Source organism: Phytophthora ramorum (genome assembly GCF_020800215.1).
Source record: "Phytophthora ramorum isolate Pr-102 chromosome Unknown Phyram_PR-102_s0008, whole genome shotgun sequence".
NCBI lineage: Eukaryota > Oomycota > Peronosporomycetes > Peronosporales > Peronosporaceae > Phytophthora > Phytophthora ramorum.
The window spans coordinates 145,423-163,012 of record NW_027150654.1 but is presented as its reverse complement, the minus strand read 5'-3'; the positions used below and the strand labels follow the sequence as shown (position 1 = coordinate 163,012).

Sequence of the window (17,590 nt, the reverse complement as noted above, 5' to 3'; positions counted from 1 at the left end):
CAATGGCGGACGCGAGTACCGAGATGAGTAGGATACCTGGCAGCGAAGCCAGCAGGTTCGACATCGTGTAGCCCGTCAGAGACAGCGCGTACGAGCGCATTTCACGCTCCATGACTGCACGGTGCTCCAGCAGAGCGGGCAGGGCAGCGACGGACATGAACACGAGGAAAGCTTGCACGTAGAAGAGCAGCGGCACGATGGAGATATCCTTGATGTCCTTGTTCGAGCTCAGGTACATGGTTCCCACCATCAGCGACAGCAGCACGTACATCATCACGCGCAGCCAGAAGACACCGGGATGCCGCCAGTTGTTGGTCATGTTACGCTTGACGAGCACGAAGAACTGGTCCATAGGCCACGGCCGCATGGCCTTCAGCAGCTCCGGGTTTGCCAGGTGATCCCGGCGAGCGCGGTCTCGCACAACATCAGCACGGAGACGCTGCGGCTCGGTGCCTTCTTTCAGCGCTCGGACGAACGGCTCGAGTTTGAGGCCTTCGTGGAAGTTGGTGTTCACCAAGTGGACGAAGTATTCAGCAGGGTTCGTGTACATCGGACACACGTAGCCCATGGAGAAGAAGTGGGCAATCGCAGCGTTGGTGGGTCCGCTGTACACGAGCTCACCGCTACTCAGGATGACCAAGTTCGTGAGCATGCCGTAGATGGACGACGAAGGCTGGTGGATAGTGCACACGACGTTCTTGCCGCCTTCCTGGCACAACCGCTCGATGTACTGCATGACGCCACGAGCAGAAGACGAATCCAGCCCCGACGTAGGCTCGTCCAGGAGAAGAAGAGCAGGGTCCGAAAGCAGCTCCAGAGCGATACCAAGACGCTTGCGCTGGCCAGACGAAATTCCCTTGTGGAAGACGTCACCCACGCGGGCGTTGGCGCACGTCCGCAGTCCCATAGCGTCGATCACATCCTGAACACGAGCCTCACGCTGCACGGGGGGCATGTGGCCGGGCAGACTCAAACCGGCGCCGATCTGCAGGGTCTCCAACACCGTGAATGCTCCGAGGAACGCCATGTCTTCGGACACGTAGTTCATGATGGAGTGGAAAGTCCGCAGGTCGCGGGGTTGTCCGTTTACTTCCACGAGACCCTCAAGGTGCACGCCCGAGCCTCCCGACGGCACTCGGTCCGCGAGCATATCCAGCAGCGTCGTCTTACCGGCTCCCGATGGTCCAAGGATGGCCGTCAGCTCGCCAGGTCCCGATCGACCCCAAACGTTGTTGAGGATTTTACGGGGCTGCTGACGCTCGAACTGCGCCTCGAGACCCGACGGCCCCGAGCCGCGCTTGCTGTTGTTGCGAAGACGCGCGAGCTTCTTCTCCTTGGGCTGGATGAAGTACGAGATGTGCTGCCAACTGATCGAGCACGTCTGCAGCGCCGCGCGTTGGCGGAACCCCTCGGTCGAAAGCTCCGAGTTGGCGTCGAACAGCGCCACCTTGGGCTTCACCGGCACGTTGTTGTTGCTGAAGGCGTGCGGGGCCGGGCCCGGTGCTTTGAGCGTGTCCAGGTTCCCGTACGACGTGTCGGGCGACATCAATCCGCTCTGGTCGAGCGCGCGACTGCGTTCAAGGTCGGCACGAGACATGGGGGCACCGAGCACCGCTGTAGGCTCCGATCCGTCAGAGCTCATGGGCGTGTGGCTAGAGTTGGAGACCTGTCGAAGCACTGGAGGCCTGTCCATTTGATGGTACCGTCCGAGATTTCGAGTCGACACTCGAGATGCTGTCTTCAAGACGGTCTTTTCCGTAGTGAGCGCCTCACATCATCCGGCCGAGGCCTGGAGCACATGTAAAGGTAAAGAACAGGTTGACCACGTTCACACGGACGAGGCCCAGATGCAGTGGAAAGTGCGCTAGGCCCGACACCTGGATGCTGCGTTGTGGCGCTCGCGCGTAGACTTGGCCAGGTGATCACGGGCGATTGGCAAAGTCTCACCTTGCGCCGCCAGAGCACGGGCTTTCGCTGATGGCCTTGAACTGCCCGGTCGTTACTGGAGCCCCTGCAGATCAAACGTGGTGGCGCCGCCGGGAGGGGAAGGTCGAGGACGCATTGAACGGCGGACCACGCCAGCGTCAATGCGGCTGCGTCCGAGATCATGCCAACGATCACCGATTCCGATGCGGTCGGTGCCACTTGCAACTGCAGCAAGTTGCATCAGCGACAGCAGGTGGATGCTGTAGAATCTTCAGTGAATGAGACCAAGCACACTTACGACCTCCAAGCTAAGGTGTCTTCACAATACATATTGTACTGTAGATGTTTGCATACGGCAGAGCTGGACTCCGTTCACAATCAAGCACCTGGAGGCAAAGGCGCGTGAGTAAGTTGTAGCACTCTGGTTGTCACCGCATCAGGGTGAGCACCAACGGATGTTACACTACTGCTCACTACGTCGACAACTCGACAAACATCAAGCACCAAGACAGCAATTGGACCCGTTCGACTGGGATGTCATTCTCATTTTCTTGTTGTCACGAAAATCCGCCAGCCACAGATCCTCTTTAGTGTTGAGAAGCATTTTCCCATTACACACTGGCCGGTTCAAGACTGCGATAGGGACGTTGTGGCACCCCGAAATTCGAGTCGGAGGCAGAATGGTTGCCGGGTTGAACGCGGTACAACTACACTGCGCTGTGAAAGGTAATGGTCGTTGCCAACGCCATTGCCAACCAGAACTTGTTGGTGACCGCTCCACTGGTATTGATACCAATCTGGTACCCCGGTCATGGACGACGACAACGAAGTACATTAAGTGTCGTCACATTTCGAGCCGTTGTATTTCATGCTTGTGGGAGCAGCATCCTGGAATGAAATGCAAGGGCCACCGCACTGTCCAATACCGCTCGTCCGTGTCGTTGACGCAGGCAAACTGACATTGTCAGCTCCTGTCACGCCACTGCCGCCGGGGACTCACCTAGCATCGTCGCGTCGCGGTCCCATCCAATTGCTTCGCTGACACCGACACTCCGCCACCGTTCCGAGCTTCCAAGCTAAGCGTTCCTGGCCTCGACTGGATAGCGTTCAGTGAACGGAGTGCTCGACTTGTCCAAGTGACCAGGCTAAAGTCTAGGAGACCACCGAAGGGCAAGACCAAACTCTTGGCTGTGAGTCAAGAGTCTAATGTACCTGTACCACGGAAGTACCAAAAGAGTCCCGTCGATAGCGCGGTGTTGAAATGGACGGCAGTCCACCTCTGCACATCCGAAAGAGCTGTCGAAGGATGGCACTCAACTCAAGTTCACAAGACGTGAAAGTGCGGGCAGATTCCAGCGGTGGTCCTGCTCAAAAGCTCGGAGGAAGGGGCAGTGAAGATGGTGGCAGTGGTCTCTCTTCGCTTCGTGAAGTTGGACCTGATGAAGGTCAGCGCTCTGCTTTTTCCGTCCGCGAGATTCGGCCGGATCGATCGATGCGGTTGCTTCTGAGCACGTTGCCGCAAGGCTTGCGACTGGAAGGTGGCCTAAACACGGCGCGAACACAAGAATCGGGCGACGGCGGAAAGCGAGGGCCAGGCTATTCCCCATCGCACAAATCTTCAAGCGCATGCCTTGTCGTTTTGGCGGCATGCCGGTCTCACCGAGTTCGAGCAGCACTAAATTTTCAATGGGCAGAGATCGTCGGACCGCGTGGTGCCGTCTTACTCTACAGCATCGCATGATGTTTCATAATTCTGCTTTGAAAATGCGGATGCAACTTTGACGTCAACGCACAATTTCGGCGCGAGATGCTTCGCTTTCTCTGCGAGTTGAACAGTTCCCACTGTCAACTCAGCATTAATCGAATTGGAAGACCAACGGATAGCGTTGCTGGAATCTGAGCAATTATATTGATTGACGTTGCCTTGCTCAATCAGATGAACGAAGTCGCGCGGTAAGTATCTAAGAGGGAGCTGACCTTCCGCCTCTATTGTAGTAGTAGTAGTCTAGCCTCCCCGCAGTAGACACGTGGCGTCACCCCTGTTCCAAAGTAGCAGTGGAGGCGAGTTCAGGTGAATAGGAAGTTTGCCTTGGTGTGTTTCAAAAATCACAAACGAGGCTCCAGCGTCTTCAAAGAGTGCAAGTTCTTGTCCTCCTCCGCAAACTCCAGGCGCTTCTGGGCCTTCATCAACATCCGCATCTCACGCTGGTTGTCTTCATCAACTTTCAGGCCCTTTTCGATCGGCTTGAACGCATCCTTTTCGTCCAAGTTCAGCACCGTAAAATAGCTAGCAACAAACAAACGGAAAAACAGGAGCCGTCAGGCTGCGGGTTTAAACCAGCACCCAAAGAGGAGGAGAGTCGTAGGCCTACCCGCTGTGCGACTTGCGCTCACCACCATCGACGATAGGATGAACGAACACCTCGACTTCGACCTCCAGGCGATACCGACTGCCACCCCATTCCCAAAACGCAAGCAGTTAGCACTCAAATTGCTCGAATCCACAGCATAAATCCAACCAACCCTCACCGAACGTTGACAACCCGAGCACGCGCCGTCACGATATCCGAGATGGAAATCGGCAGCTTGAAAAGCACGCGGTTCATAGCAATGGTCACCATTTTCTCGGATTTCGTAAAGTTCTGGGCGCAATACAACGCAGCTCGGTCCTGCACCAACAACAGAAACGCAAATGTAAGAAACTCAGCCCCTCCACCAAACCACCACCGAACGTACCATCCAAGCGAGCAGATCTCCACCGAACACCGTCTCGTTAATGTTGAGGTTGCGCGGCAAGAACCAGTTGCGCACTTCGATCTCCGTCTCGCTCACAGATACGTACTCGTCCTTGCTCTCACCAGGCAGCAGGTCTCCGTTCTTAATGAAGGGGATTTTATCCACGGCGTTCTGTTCCTTCCTCCATCTCTTGGCCAGCTCTTTACGCTGGTTCGCGACGTCCCTCATCTTGAGGCAGTAGTCGGCTCGGTCGACATCGAAGAGTTGCGGGAGGCCCTTCCTCGGCCGCCCGAAGCGGTTGATGGCCACCATCGTGATGAGGGCGTTGTGCGTGTGCTGGAACGTGCCCGAGGGGACGTCGTGGCGGTAACCACTCACCTGCACGGCCATGGACGAGTTGCTGAGGCCGATGACCTCCCCCTCGACGCGCACCAGGTCTCCGTGGAATACAGGCTTCACCAGGTCCACGCGGTCGAACGAGATGGTGGCGGTGGGGCCCAGAGACACTCGGGACGAAATGGTGCCGGCCAGCACGTCCATGAGCTCCAGGATGGGGCCTGTCCGCAGCCATCTTCCCTTCTGACTCTCGTCACCCTGTCAATGAGTACACAACCATGAGTTTCCAGAGGTACAAAGTGGCAGATACTGTGGAGCGTACGATGATATCGGTGAAGGCCAGTCGTGTGTCCTTGGCGCGCACTTGGGTGGGCATGCGCCGCATGCGCCACATGTCCTGCGCCGTCCCCAGCAGCTTCTTGAGCACCATCGTTGACTGTCACTTCACTTGGTGGCCATGATGCGGAAACCCAAACTATTTTTTTATTCCCAACTTAAGTTCGGTTTAGGTAGATATACAAATTATTAATTTGGGTCCGGTTTGGCGGGTTGAACCATCACTCTGCAAGTCATTCCGGGCTGGATGGCTTCCGCATCGACTCCCGAGTCGGCGCTGCACGTGCTGGACCGGCGCGACGTGCAGCGCATCTGCAGTGGTCAGTCGGTGGTGGACCTGGCAACGGCTGTGAAGGAGCTGGTGGAGAACGCGCTGGATGCGGGTGCCACGCAGATCGAGGTGAAGCTCAAGGAGAGCGGGCGCGACTCCTTCGAGGTGAGCGACAACGGCGCGGGCGTCGCGCGTGAGAACTACGCGTCGCTAGCGCGCAAGCACTACACGAGCAAGATCAGCAGCTTCGAGGACATCGAGCACGTCACGTCCTTCGGCTTCCGGTGCGCTGCCAGCGTGGGATTATTTCATTTGTTAGAAATTATTACTTATTTTATGTATTTATTTTGTAGAGGGGAAGCGCTGAGCTCAATCTGCGAGCTGGCAGCGAACTTCTCTGTGGTCACACGGACGCAGAACGAGGCGGTGGGGGCGCTGCTGGAGTATGACGCGAGCGGGACGCTAGTAAAGGAGACCATGAAGGCCAGGCCTGTGGGCACCACCGTCGCGGTGGAAGAGCTCTTCAAGGTAAGGAGAGGTCGGTTGCTTAAGTAAAGAGAGGGGGCTGTTCTGATGATTTTTCTTTTTCTGTGGTTGTAGCCTCTGGCGGTCCGGTTTAAGGACTTCCAGCGGAACGTCAAGAAACACTACGCCAAGCTGTTGAAGGTGCTGCAGGCATATGCTGTTAGCTGTGCAAACGTTAAGATCTGCGTGTTTAATATTACCGGCAAGAACGCCACTCGCCATGTTGTGCTGGCTACTCAAGCGCACCAGACGATGGGGGAGAATATCGCCAACGTGTTCGGCACCAAGTTTTTCAGAACTTTGGTACACGTGGACTTTGAGCTGCGTGGTAGTATGAACAAGGAGAGAGATGATAAGGACAGGGCAAGTGGTGATGACAATGACAGTGAGGAAAAAAGCTCTGAGATGGAAGAGGAAGAGGATACTTTGAGTGGACAGGTGCGCAAGGTGGAGGGATACGTTTCCAAAGTTGGAGCTGGGGTCGGCCGAAGCGACAACGACCGGCAGTTCTTCTTCATCAATGGCCGACCGTTTGATTTGCCAAAGGTATGTACAATGTTTGAGCAGTTGGAAGTGAGTTTTGGATACCTAACACATATTATTCCTTTTTATATGATACGTGTAGATGGCCAAGATGCTGAATGAAGTGTGGCGCCAATACGAAATGAAGCAGAAGCCGGCGTGTGTACTGAACTTTCACCTTCCTCTTGGCGACTACGACGTGAATGTTACTCCCGACAAACGCGAGACCTTTGTGAAGCATGTTCGTGTGGCATCTCTCCTATCAGAAACTACGTTTTGTGTATGAATCTAATCTTCGCGTTTGTTTTACATTTGACTCGATGTTTAGGAAGCAGAAATTATCGATGCCTTCAAGAGAGGTCTGAACACGTTATACGAGCCTAGCCGAGGGACATTTACAGTCCAGCCGTTGATGACAACGTTTGCTCGAGTGGCAAAACCTGAGGAGTCTACTGCTACGTCAATCCCCTCATCTCCAGGCCAAAAAGACACAGCAATTGAACAGTCTGAACGCGTGCTCACTGTAGAAACCCGGGAAGACGACAACGGCAAGCCAATGGATACTGGCTCACAACGTGAAGCAACTCGAGATAACTCGGATGAGCAAAGGCCAAAGCATGCAATTGTTGAAGTCTTGCAGCCGAGGTTCCAGAGGGATCAAAGTGCTGACCGAGTGCCAGAGAGACTACGAGAAATCGAGAAAACAAAACCGGCGCCATCATCGAAAACGAGCACTGCATCTCCACCTTCATCTCCAGAAACCGTCGTCTTGGACTTGCGGAACCCTGCAAAGAGGCAGAAATTATACTCCCCTTTGCCGTCTGAATCGGCCCCTTCGACTCCAGAGGAGCACGTGTGGTCTTTCGACGAGATGCTCAAGCAGCGTCAGCAGTATTTCGAGGAAGAAGTCGAATACAAGCAGAAACACAAGACAAATCATCTCAAGGTTCCGAAGGCATGTTCGACCTCGGTCGATAGTAACACTGTCGAGACAGACAATGCGCTCGCAGCAGCAGCTTTACAGCGCGTGCTGAAGAAAGAGGATTTCAAGCGCATGGAGGTACTTGGTCAGTTCAACCTTGGCTTCATCATTGGCAAGCTGGACAACGACTTGTTCATCATTGACCAGCACGCAAGCGACGAAAAGTTCAACTACGAAACACTGCAACAGACCACAGTCATGCACCAGCAGCCTCTTGTCCGACCGCTGATGTTGGAACTGACAGCTGGAGAAGAAATGATCATTTTGGACCATCTGGATGTGTTTGCGAAGAATGGGTTTACCTTTTTGGTAGACAAAGACGCTCCGACCACACGAAAGTTGAAGCTGCTTTCGTTGCCTTTCACGAAGCACACGCAGTTCGGTACCGAAGGTACGTAATGCCATGCACTGCCACCCAGATGAAGTGATCTAATCTTACGTCTATGTCGGGTTCAGATATTCGCGAGCTCGCATCGCTTCTCATGGACGCACCGTTAAATCCATCGACCATCCGCTTGCCTAAAGTAATGGCAATGTTTGCATCGCGAGCGTGTAGAAGTTCGATTATGATTGGAACGGCACTGCACAAGGAGGAGATGCAAAAGGTAGGCTGCACTTATATGATGCTACGAAGCAAACTAGCTGGTCTCTGACTTTTGAAACCTCGTGCCCTTGCCATCATAGATCGTTCGCAATCTCTCGGGCCTGGACCAGCCGTGGAATTGTCCACACGGGTAAGCCTTGAGCTGAATTGGGTCATCTCTAGGTATCTAACATGGTCTTTTTTGCCTCCAGCCGCCCTACCCTTCGCCACTTAGTCGATCTTATGCATCTCGATGACAGCAACAACAACAAATGAACGCGAGATATCTCTTGTACTCAAGCACGCAGTCCCGTCCGACTAGCGCGTGAGTGTGAGCCACTTTCATGTAAGGCTACCAGAATAATTATCTACCTTTGCCGCGTCTTATGGCGCTGTCCCATTTGCCATTGCAGGATTTTTATTGCTGGAGCTCGAGGGTGGCAGTTGTTTGTGATACTTCTCGCACAGCTTGTTGTAGGCATCCACGATGACGGGGTCGTTGGGATCTCCGCGGTAATTAGCGTTAACGAACTCCGTCCACTGGCGAATGTCGTTCTCTTCGGGTGAGTGTGTGAAGCAGCCTCCTTCGCACTGGCATTCACCGCCGTATTCTTTAGGCAGGTTCTCGGGTGCAACGAATTCTAACAGAGCTTTGGTGATATCCTTCTGGCCCCGTAGCACGTGAATACGCTCGCGCGTTTTGGGGTTGACAAGGGGAGACACAAGTTTCCAGATGAGGTTGAACCAAGCCGGTGGGTTAATGATGAAAACCTGGTAAACACGCTCCGGATTGTAGGTAGCAATCACCTCGCCCCACTTCTTCGTGTAATTGACCACATCGCTCGACATGTCAGCCATCGAGATGCCTTTGATGTCGTAGATCTTGAGCATGTTGCCTTCTGGGAACGGCCGCGGGTCGACCACATTCCACATGAACTCCATCATGCGAACGTGGTGCATGATTGCCTCATTTTCCGTCACACCGCGGGCCGTGAAATCATGCAGCGCCTTCCGTTGACCGCCTAGGAACTCGAAGGAAATCGGGTGCCCCAGTCTATCCTTCTTGTGGATAAAGTGCGTGAAGCACTCCTTCATGTCCGTCAACACGTGCGACGGACGTAGTAGAATTGTGTCAACGTCGTTTTCTTTTCGCCACTTCTTCGTGGTAGCGTAGCGTTCCTTCGCTTCCTCAACGTCGCCTTCGCAACCTGCCAGGAAACGGGTATCAAGCTCTAGTTCCTCGTGTTGCTCGTCTTCATCGCCGTCAGACGAACCCTCGCTCTTGCCCATCGTGATCTCCACACATTCAACACGCAACTGCTGAGCCCGCGAGAACCTTTTCGTCGTGAGCAACAGGCTGATACGCTCATGGAAGCGAGTGAGGAACAAAACGAGAGCTGACAGCCACGCCAGCAGCTCAAATGATCCGTTATCCATCGAGTTCATGACTGCTGCTACGGCTGCCAGGAACGAGGTCAGGCCCCAGAAGCGTCTGTTGGTCTCCTCCGAACCATCGAGACTGCCCAAAGCCTTCTCCGTTCGGACGGAAACATGCAGCACGTGGTCATCGCGCGGGCCATTTCCCAAGGGTTCAGCCTCCACTACAACAGGTGGACGTCCCTTCTTACCGCGAGCGAGCATCTCGCACGAGTAGAGCGCCGTGCCATTAGCCAAAGGGCCGTTCACATAAAATCGGAGAATGCTCGAGGGATACATCTCCACCAGGAAAGCTTCACCAACGGCCGGGTTGCTGATGACTACAGACTCCGGGAGTGAAGACTCGTGCTGGACAGTCACACAACTGATGCTGTTGTCCTCAGGTTGCGGACCACGCTGCAGTTTGAAGAGGGCATCCTGGAAGAGCTGCATGGCCTTGCGCAGCGTTACCGCAATCTCCGTGCACTGTTCGGGCGTACGTGCACGCACGCGGAACACTCGACCGTCTGCGCGGATCACCGTGAGAATGCGTGGAAACTGGTCGTTCACCTCGATGTGCAAAATATCTGACAGGTGAACGGAAGAACGCACTTCACCCAGCGCCATCGACAACATCGTAGCCGAGTCATCGTCAGAAATGGATCCTGTAGCCTTAAAGCACAACATCTCCGCCGTCGTAAGCATGAAGATTCTCCACTTCCACAATGCCACGTTGGCGCTCATTCGACGACTCGCAAGCGAGCGTCCTCCCATGGTAAACGTTCCCAAATACAGGATCTCGTCCATAGTGTTGTCTTGTTCCTCCAGCAAGCAGCTGTACAAGATGCCAGGCATCGCGTTAGCGGTGCTGTTCACGAGTCCGCTGCCCAACGAGTTCAAGTTGAAGCTCCCTCGACCGCTCACCTCGGGCGTTCCTGGTGTGCCGTCCATCGACGGCAGTCTGTCCTTGCCAAGAGCCGGCGGCGTCAACGGCGCCAAGAGCATCGGCATTCTCTCCCCAGAGAGCGGCGACAACTCCGGGTCGCTCTCTCTCTCAGCAAAATTGGGGTTCGAGTTCTGCCTGGCTCTGGGAATCTTGGGGCTGCGGTATCCCGCTCGACGCTGCACCAACTGTCTCGTACACAAGTCGCACACTCGCACCTCCTTCATGATCCCCAAGTGAGGCAACGGCACTTGGTTCTTACTGTGCACGCCGCACACCGCCATGCCACAGTTGCGACAGTGATGCTGCAGTCAATCCACAAAACTCCATCAGCGATCAATAAAAACTCAATCCCAACTTAATAAACCCAGTGAAAGTATAATAAAACCCACCCGAACACGCAGCAGGCGGAGAGAAGCATTGCACACGTGACACTTTGAGTCTGCGCCGCTTTGCGGGGCCACGGGCGTCACGCCGTCCAGCGACCGCTGGCTGCTCCAGTCTCCGGTGAGCACCGTGTCCTCCCCGCTGCTCGTTTGGCTGTTGTTGCTCTTGAAATGCGCCAAGAAGGCGGCTTTGCGTCTCTGGAGCTCCTCGACCATCGACGATTCGGCGTCACCAGCGCTGGGCGACGCAGGGGACGGAGACGCAGAAGAGGAGGAGGAGGAGGAAGGAACCACGTCGGGCGCACGCTCGCGGACGCTTTCGCGCAGGAATCGGGGCATCGCGAGGCGTTCGCCGGCCCCCATGGTAGCAGATTACGACGCCGTGGGAGGTCCTGTGCTGGCGTTCACCACTTGTGAAGTGGGGCACACAAAGGCCGGAACGTTGAGATGACGTGCAAGCGACACGTGATAAAATGGAAAGTTACAGGACCGGTATTCCTAATGTCCTTGCATATCTGTTTGTCACGGAAGAGGCAATAAGCAGTATTGAGTATGCATGTTGGGCTGCTATCATACATTCCCTCCCTAATCACAGCCATGGATTACGCTGTACTGATTGGTTCCGTTTAGGTAAAGTGTATGCTGTTGGTCATCGTTAAATAGTAAGGGATCCGACCCTTCGTCATGTCTCACGTTCATTTATTCGGGATATGACGCTGCAGGGTTCAATGGAACTTCACCTGGCTAAGCTGGCAGGCTTGCAATCGCTGCCGCTGTCGAGCGCTACTGCTTGCGGACGCTGCCGATACGCGTCGAACGAAACTCCTTCGCCAGGGGGATCAACTGTCGCGAGATCGGTCGCGAGGTCGTGGAGATGCTCCCGGTGACTGTCTCCATAGTCCGATGTTTACGCTTTCGACTAAGTCGCTGGATTTTAGCGAATGGGTAAAGCGTATCAATCACTTTTTCAACCAGTCACAGCGCGTTTCAGCACTCACTTCAACTTGCTCTTCAAGTACAGGTACTTGCAACTTCCTGCACCGATACTTTGTCTTTTAACGCACCAGCATGGTTATCCAAAGCCGCCTCGCTGCTGGTGCGTTAGTTGGTCGGCAGCACCGTCGTGCGTTGTCAACGACTCGTCGAACTGTCGTCGAGACGGCACAGCACCCGGTTGTTGCTTTCTCGCCGACGTTCACCTGTCTATCGGACGACTAGAGCAGACAGGAACAAGCACCGCACGTCTGCAAAGAGGAGACTTCCAGCTGGATACTGCTAGGGCAAATAGGTCTGTAGCTTGCTACAGCCAGCCAAGACCCATGCAAAGTGCTGGCCTCGGCTTGCTCGAGGACTGCTCCATCGCAGAAACAGCCAGCAGAAATCATTACAAGCGATACGGGTGCCTGCCACCTCCCAGCGCGTTGACAGTATCGAGTGGATAAGAGAGTGGACGCGCTTGGCCTGCGTGAGTCAACTGCGAGTCACAGGGTTGCTCGCACCTTGCCATCACATTGCGCTAAGCTATCCGATGGAGCATATTAATCACACGCACCACCTTTGCAATGCAGGCTCCTGCTGAGCAGCGCCACCATCGACGACGGAGCCCGCGTTGGTTTCCGCTAACTGCTCCGTTCCGCGGAAAAATTCTCGGACAGACGTAGCCAGCTCATTTGCCTCTCCGCATCGCCGGTGCTGGGCTGTTGCCAGCACCACCAGCAGTGCGTTCTTCTACATTCGCATTGCTGTGGAGTATAGTTTTCGCGTGCATTCGTGGAGATCAAGGGAGTGCCGGAGGCGAAAAACTGCGCGCCGTTCGGGCGGTTAGCATAGTGGGAAAAGCTGTTCTGGAGGCAAGTTGCTGCCTGGTCCGAAACTCAATATGCGCGGGCGATTTGGGGGCTCCATGGCCGATACTTGCATCTCGAGCAGCACTCCGCTCACGCCGACTCCGTACGACCCATCGGACGGAATTTCCGTGGCCTCATCCGGCGTCGGAGACGCTATCGACAGCGCTGACTTCGAGGCTGGGCACGGGTGCAGTTTAACGACACCAACAAGTGAGCTACGGTCTCCTTCAATCACCATGGACGCCCACTACGGTTGCCTGAACACGAGTACAGCCGACGGTGCTGTGTCCGAAGCCAAGAAGTCCAAGTCGTTTGATTTCGCAGCGGAAGTAGAGTCTGCGCAACGTCGCCAGCGTGGTTCCTTGCAGCAGTGCTCGATCAGTTGGCAACACGTTTCGTACATCATCCAGCCCAAAACGCGCTGGTTTCCAGGTCGATTCGCACGCAACAGCTCCGATCAGCAGCGACGCCTTGAACTCGAACGTCGGCAGCCTCGAAAAATCCTGAAGAACGTGTGGGGCAGATCGGGTCCTGGGGATCTTACAGCTATCATCGGTCCGTCCGGAGCCGGCAAAACTACGCTGTTGGACATCCTCGCAGATCGAGTGCCGCCAGGAGGCCCCGGAGTACGCGTCGAGGGCATTGTGGACGTGAACGGCCAGCCTCGAAACCCACGCACCTTCCATTCGATCATGAACTACGTCTCGCAAGACATGGCATTTCTCGGGTCGTTTTCAGTTCTGGAAACTCTCCAAATCGCGGCAGGCCTTGGGCTGCCAAGTCACGTCCCCGCTCTCACGCGCGAGTCACGCGTACAAGACGTTATCGACGCCATGGGGCTACGGACTTGCATGAACGCAAACGTTGGAGATGTCTTCCACAAAGGGATCTCATCTGGGCAGCGCAAGAGACTGGGAATTGCTGTGGAACTTCTGTCAGATCCGGCGTTGCTCCTGCTTGACGAGCCTACCTCAGGCCTAGACGCTTCGTCGGCCCGTAGTGTCATGCAGCACATCGAACGCCTCTGCCAGGAGGGTGGCAAGAACGTGATATGCACAATTCACCAGCCATCGTCTTCCGTGTACGAAATGCTGACAAACCTGGTGATCCTAAGCAACGGCGAACTGGTGTACTTTGGTCCAGCAACAGCAGCGCTCACACATTTCTTCTCCTTGGGTTACGTGTGTCCAATGTACTCCAATCCAGCCGAGTACTTCGTCCACTTGGTGAACCTGGATTTCCACGCCGGTTTGCATCTTGAGCCGTTCGTCCGAGCTCTCGAGGAAGGGTCAGAGCCACAGCGTTTGCGTGTCGAGGTAGCACGAGATCGCTCGATGCGGGACGTGAATCTGATCAACTACGAGATGCTTCGGGCCTTGCGCCCCTCGAGACTTGACCAGTTCTGCGTGCTGCTGCAACGGAATCTGACCAACAATTGGCGCCACCCGGGAGTGTTCTGGCTGCGTGTGCTCATGTACATCCTGCTGTCGTTCATGGTCGGTACGATGTACCTGAGCTCGAACCAGGAAATCACAAGCGCTGCCATGGTCCCTCTGCTCTTCTACGTGCAAGCCTTCCTGGTGTTCATGTCCGTTGCAGCTTTACCGGCTCTTTTGGAACAACGAGCAGTGCTGGAACGAGAAGTGCGGTCACATTCGCTGCACCTCGCAAGTTACACGACTGCCAATCTCCTCGGTGCACTGCCCGGTATCACGTTTATCTCGGTATTGGCGTCCTTCATTGTAGTGTACTTTGCTCACGTGCATTCGTTCGGGTCTTTCTTCCTGAACTTGACGTTGTCACTCGTCACTGCCGAGTCGATGATGCATCTGCTCGGAGCTGCCGTGCCGCACTACATCATGGGCATCGCACTGGGAGCCGGTCTCTTCGGTATGTTCATGCTCTGCGAAGGCTTCATGGTGCCGTTCTCCGCAATCCCTGCGTACTGGAAATGGGGCTACTACCTCGCCTTCCACACGTACTCGTTCGAGTCGTTCATGTACGAGCATTTCTCTCAAGAAAACACGAAGGAAGCGTGGGAACTGCTCAAGAGCTACGGCATGGAAAACGTCAACGTATCTCGCAACATGCTCATTCTTCTAGGCTACGCGTTAGTGCTGCAGCTCATCGGGATCCTCGTGCTGGTGCTACGCTTTGGTCGACATAAGTACCGTTAGTTTTAACAAACAAAAATGTACAAACATCTAACGGGACCACCTCAGTTGAAGTCACGTCGGACTTGTTGACGCAAAAGGTAACGTGCAGCCGACTGCTCGAGACCATGCTGAAGGCGGTGATCGGCACCGCGAAGGATCGCTGGCGTCTACGTCGAATGCCTGCCCAAGTGCGCCCGAAGGACACGCAGTCGGTCATCACCGACGTAATTGTACGATGACCTGCATCTTGAGCTCCAATGCAGGCAGTTTTAACGCCTGAATCTGTGGTTTACAGGGCGATGAAAGCCAGAAGGGCACAATGCTGAGTACAGGGCCCATACTCGCGCTTATGGACGTGGTGGCTGGATCCATTGCGTACCGGTAGGGAGAGGCAGATCGACGGACAATTGTCAATATCTGACCGCGTTTGAATGCCTGACAGACTGTCCATGGGGGCAGCAGCTACCATATCGTTTGACCGCGTGGACCTGGTGAAGCCGGTGTTTCATGGGGACCATGTGCGACTGGAAGGGGAGGTCATCGGGCTGGGAAAGTCGTCCATGGCAGTGCAAGTGAGCACCTTTCGCCACGATCTCGTGACCGACACGCTCCAGCACACACACGACGCAATCATCACAATGGTGGCTATCAACCGGTTCGGGCGGCCACGGAAAGGGTTGCCAAAGCTGTTCGATGCGGACCATGGTGAATATTGCTTGAAAATGAGCGATCTTGCTGACCAACGAAAGGAGCTGTCAACGCAGTGGAGGCAGGAGCAAGATGCAGTGGATGGACTTGCGTTTGTAAAGCAGACAGATCTGCTACCAGCCGAGAGTAAAGCCAACTACGTATCTGTGAGCGACACGGAGGTCGAAGTGCGCAACTGTTTCCTGCCTCGCAATCTCAATCCCCACGACACGGTCTTCGGTGGCGATCTACTGTCGTGGATGGTACGATTCCTTGCTCGAGCCACGGACAGATTGCAGCTTTTTATTTATGTTTGCTCTCACAGGACAAGATCGCCTTGCACTGCGCTCAGAAGTTCACCAGATCCGAGAAAATGGTGACCATAGCTATGAATCGCGTGCTGTTCAAGCTGCCAATTCGGATGCTTGACATGGTGAGGATGCGTGCGCGCGTCGTCAACGTCCAGTAAGTGGGCAACGAAGTTGCTAGCCACAAGAACTGACAAGTTGCTGCATTGCAGGCGCTTCCATCTGGAAGTTGAGGTCGAGGTGTTCATCCACTCGGTAATTGACGGCGACGAGCACAAGTCACACAGCGGGTGCGGTCGCTGTAGATTTACACATTCGTGTGTGCACTACTTAACAGTGTTGCTGCATGCAGCTTCTTCACCGTGCTCAAATTGGACGACAAGGACAGGTTCAAGTTGATCGAGAAGGGCCTCAAGGTCGACGAGCGCAACCAGGACGAAATGCGAGTGCTCCTGAAGGCTCAGAAACGACTGAAGTTTGAGGAAGAAGATACAAACCTGTACGCACTCAAGACGCGAATCCTGTCCGGTGAGTTTGCAGCAGATCGGCGCACGCATGTGTGAGGGCACCGGCAAAGCGAAGTCGTTCGCAACACACTGCAACCTCAAGTTGACACTATAAAACATCACTTTCATTGCTAAACATGAAGTAGGGGACCAGATGAGGGTCCTGTTTTCTTTCTCAAGCTGGCGACGAGCTCTCTGGCTCTGTTGCAGGCTCCGATGTCGCCACAATCACTGTCGTCATGAGCGGTGCAGTTGGCTCTTCAAACTCCTCGGATACCTCGCAGTCCTGGTCGCATTTCTTCTCGCTGCTCTTCATCTGAATGGGGTCAAGCTGCGGGAGCTCGACAAACCGATCTCGTTGCGCCGCTTTCTGCAGCTTCGTAAGTGTCCGTAGACCCAGCACAAACTCTCCAACGATGCAGAGTAGCAGCATCGTCGACGTAAATCCAATGCTGCCCACGAACACGAGCCCTGCAGCACACGACAACGTCGAAACAGTCAGCAACCCTCGACGTCGCCTTCGCTGATACCCGTCGTCCACTTACCGACGTAGTGCCATGGCGAGACCGGGTCGCAGTGCTCCAGCTCCACGGACACCCTAATGGGTCCGTCATCTTGAGCCAAGTCGTCCTCACTGGCGTTTGACCACCTCGCGACCACTAAATTGTAGACCGTCGCCTTGGACAGCCCTTCCTGCAGCTGGTAGCAGCTCAGCACGTTGTGGCACGCGTGGCTGTCTCCTAGAGCTGCCAAGCTGTTCATCGTCTCGTTGCTTGCCTCACTCGTCGAGTCCTGCAGTCTTCGGCCACTTCGGCCGCCTTTGAGGTCTCTCGAGTCGTAAAAGAGCACCTCCAGTGGCTGGGGAGATAGGATGTTCATGGTGTAGCACGTGTGGCCGAAGAGCGTAAGCAGGAACCGCTCGGACCTGCCCAGCAGCAGCTCGTCCTCGCACGGCACTCGTACCTGTCCGTACTTGGTGCACGACCGAAGCGCTACAAGCCCCAACGTAACACAACTCGTCACTTCACACCCCTTCAAGCACACATGCACCACGGCACCCTACCGTCGCCCGACTGCGCCAGCAGCACGCCCAGCATGAATGTCAACCACGTTCTCATGACGAG

General features: G+C 55.0%; 6 protein-coding genes across 6 annotated transcripts; 2 read left to right on the top strand and 4 right to left on the bottom strand.

Annotated features, from left to right (window-relative positions):
- Positions 1 to 1,086: 1,086 nt before the first annotated feature.
- Positions 1,087 to 1,693, bottom strand: KRP23_9114 (uncharacterized protein; the record flags this gene model as incomplete). The annotated part of the gene is made up of 2 exons (XM_067894635.1): positions 1,087 to 1,089; positions 1,229 to 1,693. 2 exons carry the CDS (start codon positions 1,691 to 1,693, stop codon positions 1,087 to 1,089), a joined length of 468 nt encoding a protein of 155 aa, XP_067742291.1.
- Positions 1,694 to 4,032: 2,339 nt separating this feature from the next.
- Positions 4,033 to 5,428, bottom strand: KRP23_9113 (Cytosolic acyl coenzyme A thioester hydrolase; the record flags this gene model as incomplete). Its single annotated transcript, XM_067894634.1, has 5 exons — positions 4,033 to 4,213; positions 4,299 to 4,376; positions 4,456 to 4,595; positions 4,663 to 5,256; positions 5,321 to 5,428. 5 exons carry the CDS (start codon positions 5,426 to 5,428, stop codon positions 4,033 to 4,035), a joined length of 1,101 nt encoding a protein of 366 aa, XP_067742290.1.
- A 153-nt stretch (positions 5,429 to 5,581) lies between these two features.
- On the top strand, positions 5,582 to 8,493 carry KRP23_9112 (DNA mismatch repair protein PMS1; the record flags this gene model as incomplete). The annotated part of the gene is made up of 8 exons (XM_067894633.1): positions 5,582 to 5,889; positions 5,959 to 6,133; positions 6,206 to 6,676; positions 6,756 to 6,893; positions 6,981 to 8,025; positions 8,091 to 8,239; positions 8,319 to 8,368; positions 8,430 to 8,493. The coding sequence occupies 8 exons, from the start codon at positions 5,582 to 5,584 to the stop codon at positions 8,491 to 8,493; spliced, it is 2,400 nt and encodes a 799-aa protein (XP_067742289.1).
- A 108-nt stretch (positions 8,494 to 8,601) lies between these two features.
- Positions 8,602 to 11,325, bottom strand: KRP23_9111 (Phosphatidylinositol/phosphatidylcholine transfer protein SFH8; the record flags this gene model as incomplete). Its single annotated transcript, XM_067894632.1, has 2 exons — positions 8,602 to 10,881; positions 10,969 to 11,325. 2 exons carry the CDS (start codon positions 11,323 to 11,325, stop codon positions 8,602 to 8,604), a joined length of 2,637 nt encoding a protein of 878 aa, XP_067742288.1.
- Positions 11,326 to 15,090: 3,765 nt separating this feature from the next.
- Positions 15,091 to 16,523, top strand: KRP23_9110 (putative acyl-CoA thioester hydrolase; the record flags this gene model as incomplete). The annotated part of the gene is made up of 6 exons (XM_067894631.1): positions 15,091 to 15,195; positions 15,261 to 15,346; positions 15,408 to 15,915; positions 15,978 to 16,117; positions 16,173 to 16,250; positions 16,313 to 16,523. 6 exons carry the CDS (start codon positions 15,091 to 15,093, stop codon positions 16,521 to 16,523), a joined length of 1,128 nt encoding a protein of 375 aa, XP_067742287.1.
- Positions 16,524 to 16,641: 118 nt separating this feature from the next.
- KRP23_9109 (uncharacterized protein) lies at positions 16,642 to 17,584 on the bottom strand (the record flags this gene model as incomplete). The annotated part of the gene is made up of 3 exons (XM_067894630.1): positions 16,642 to 16,937; positions 17,012 to 17,458; positions 17,530 to 17,584. 3 exons carry the CDS (start codon positions 17,582 to 17,584, stop codon positions 16,642 to 16,644), a joined length of 798 nt encoding a protein of 265 aa, XP_067742286.1.
- Positions 17,585 to 17,590: the final 6 nt, after the last annotated feature.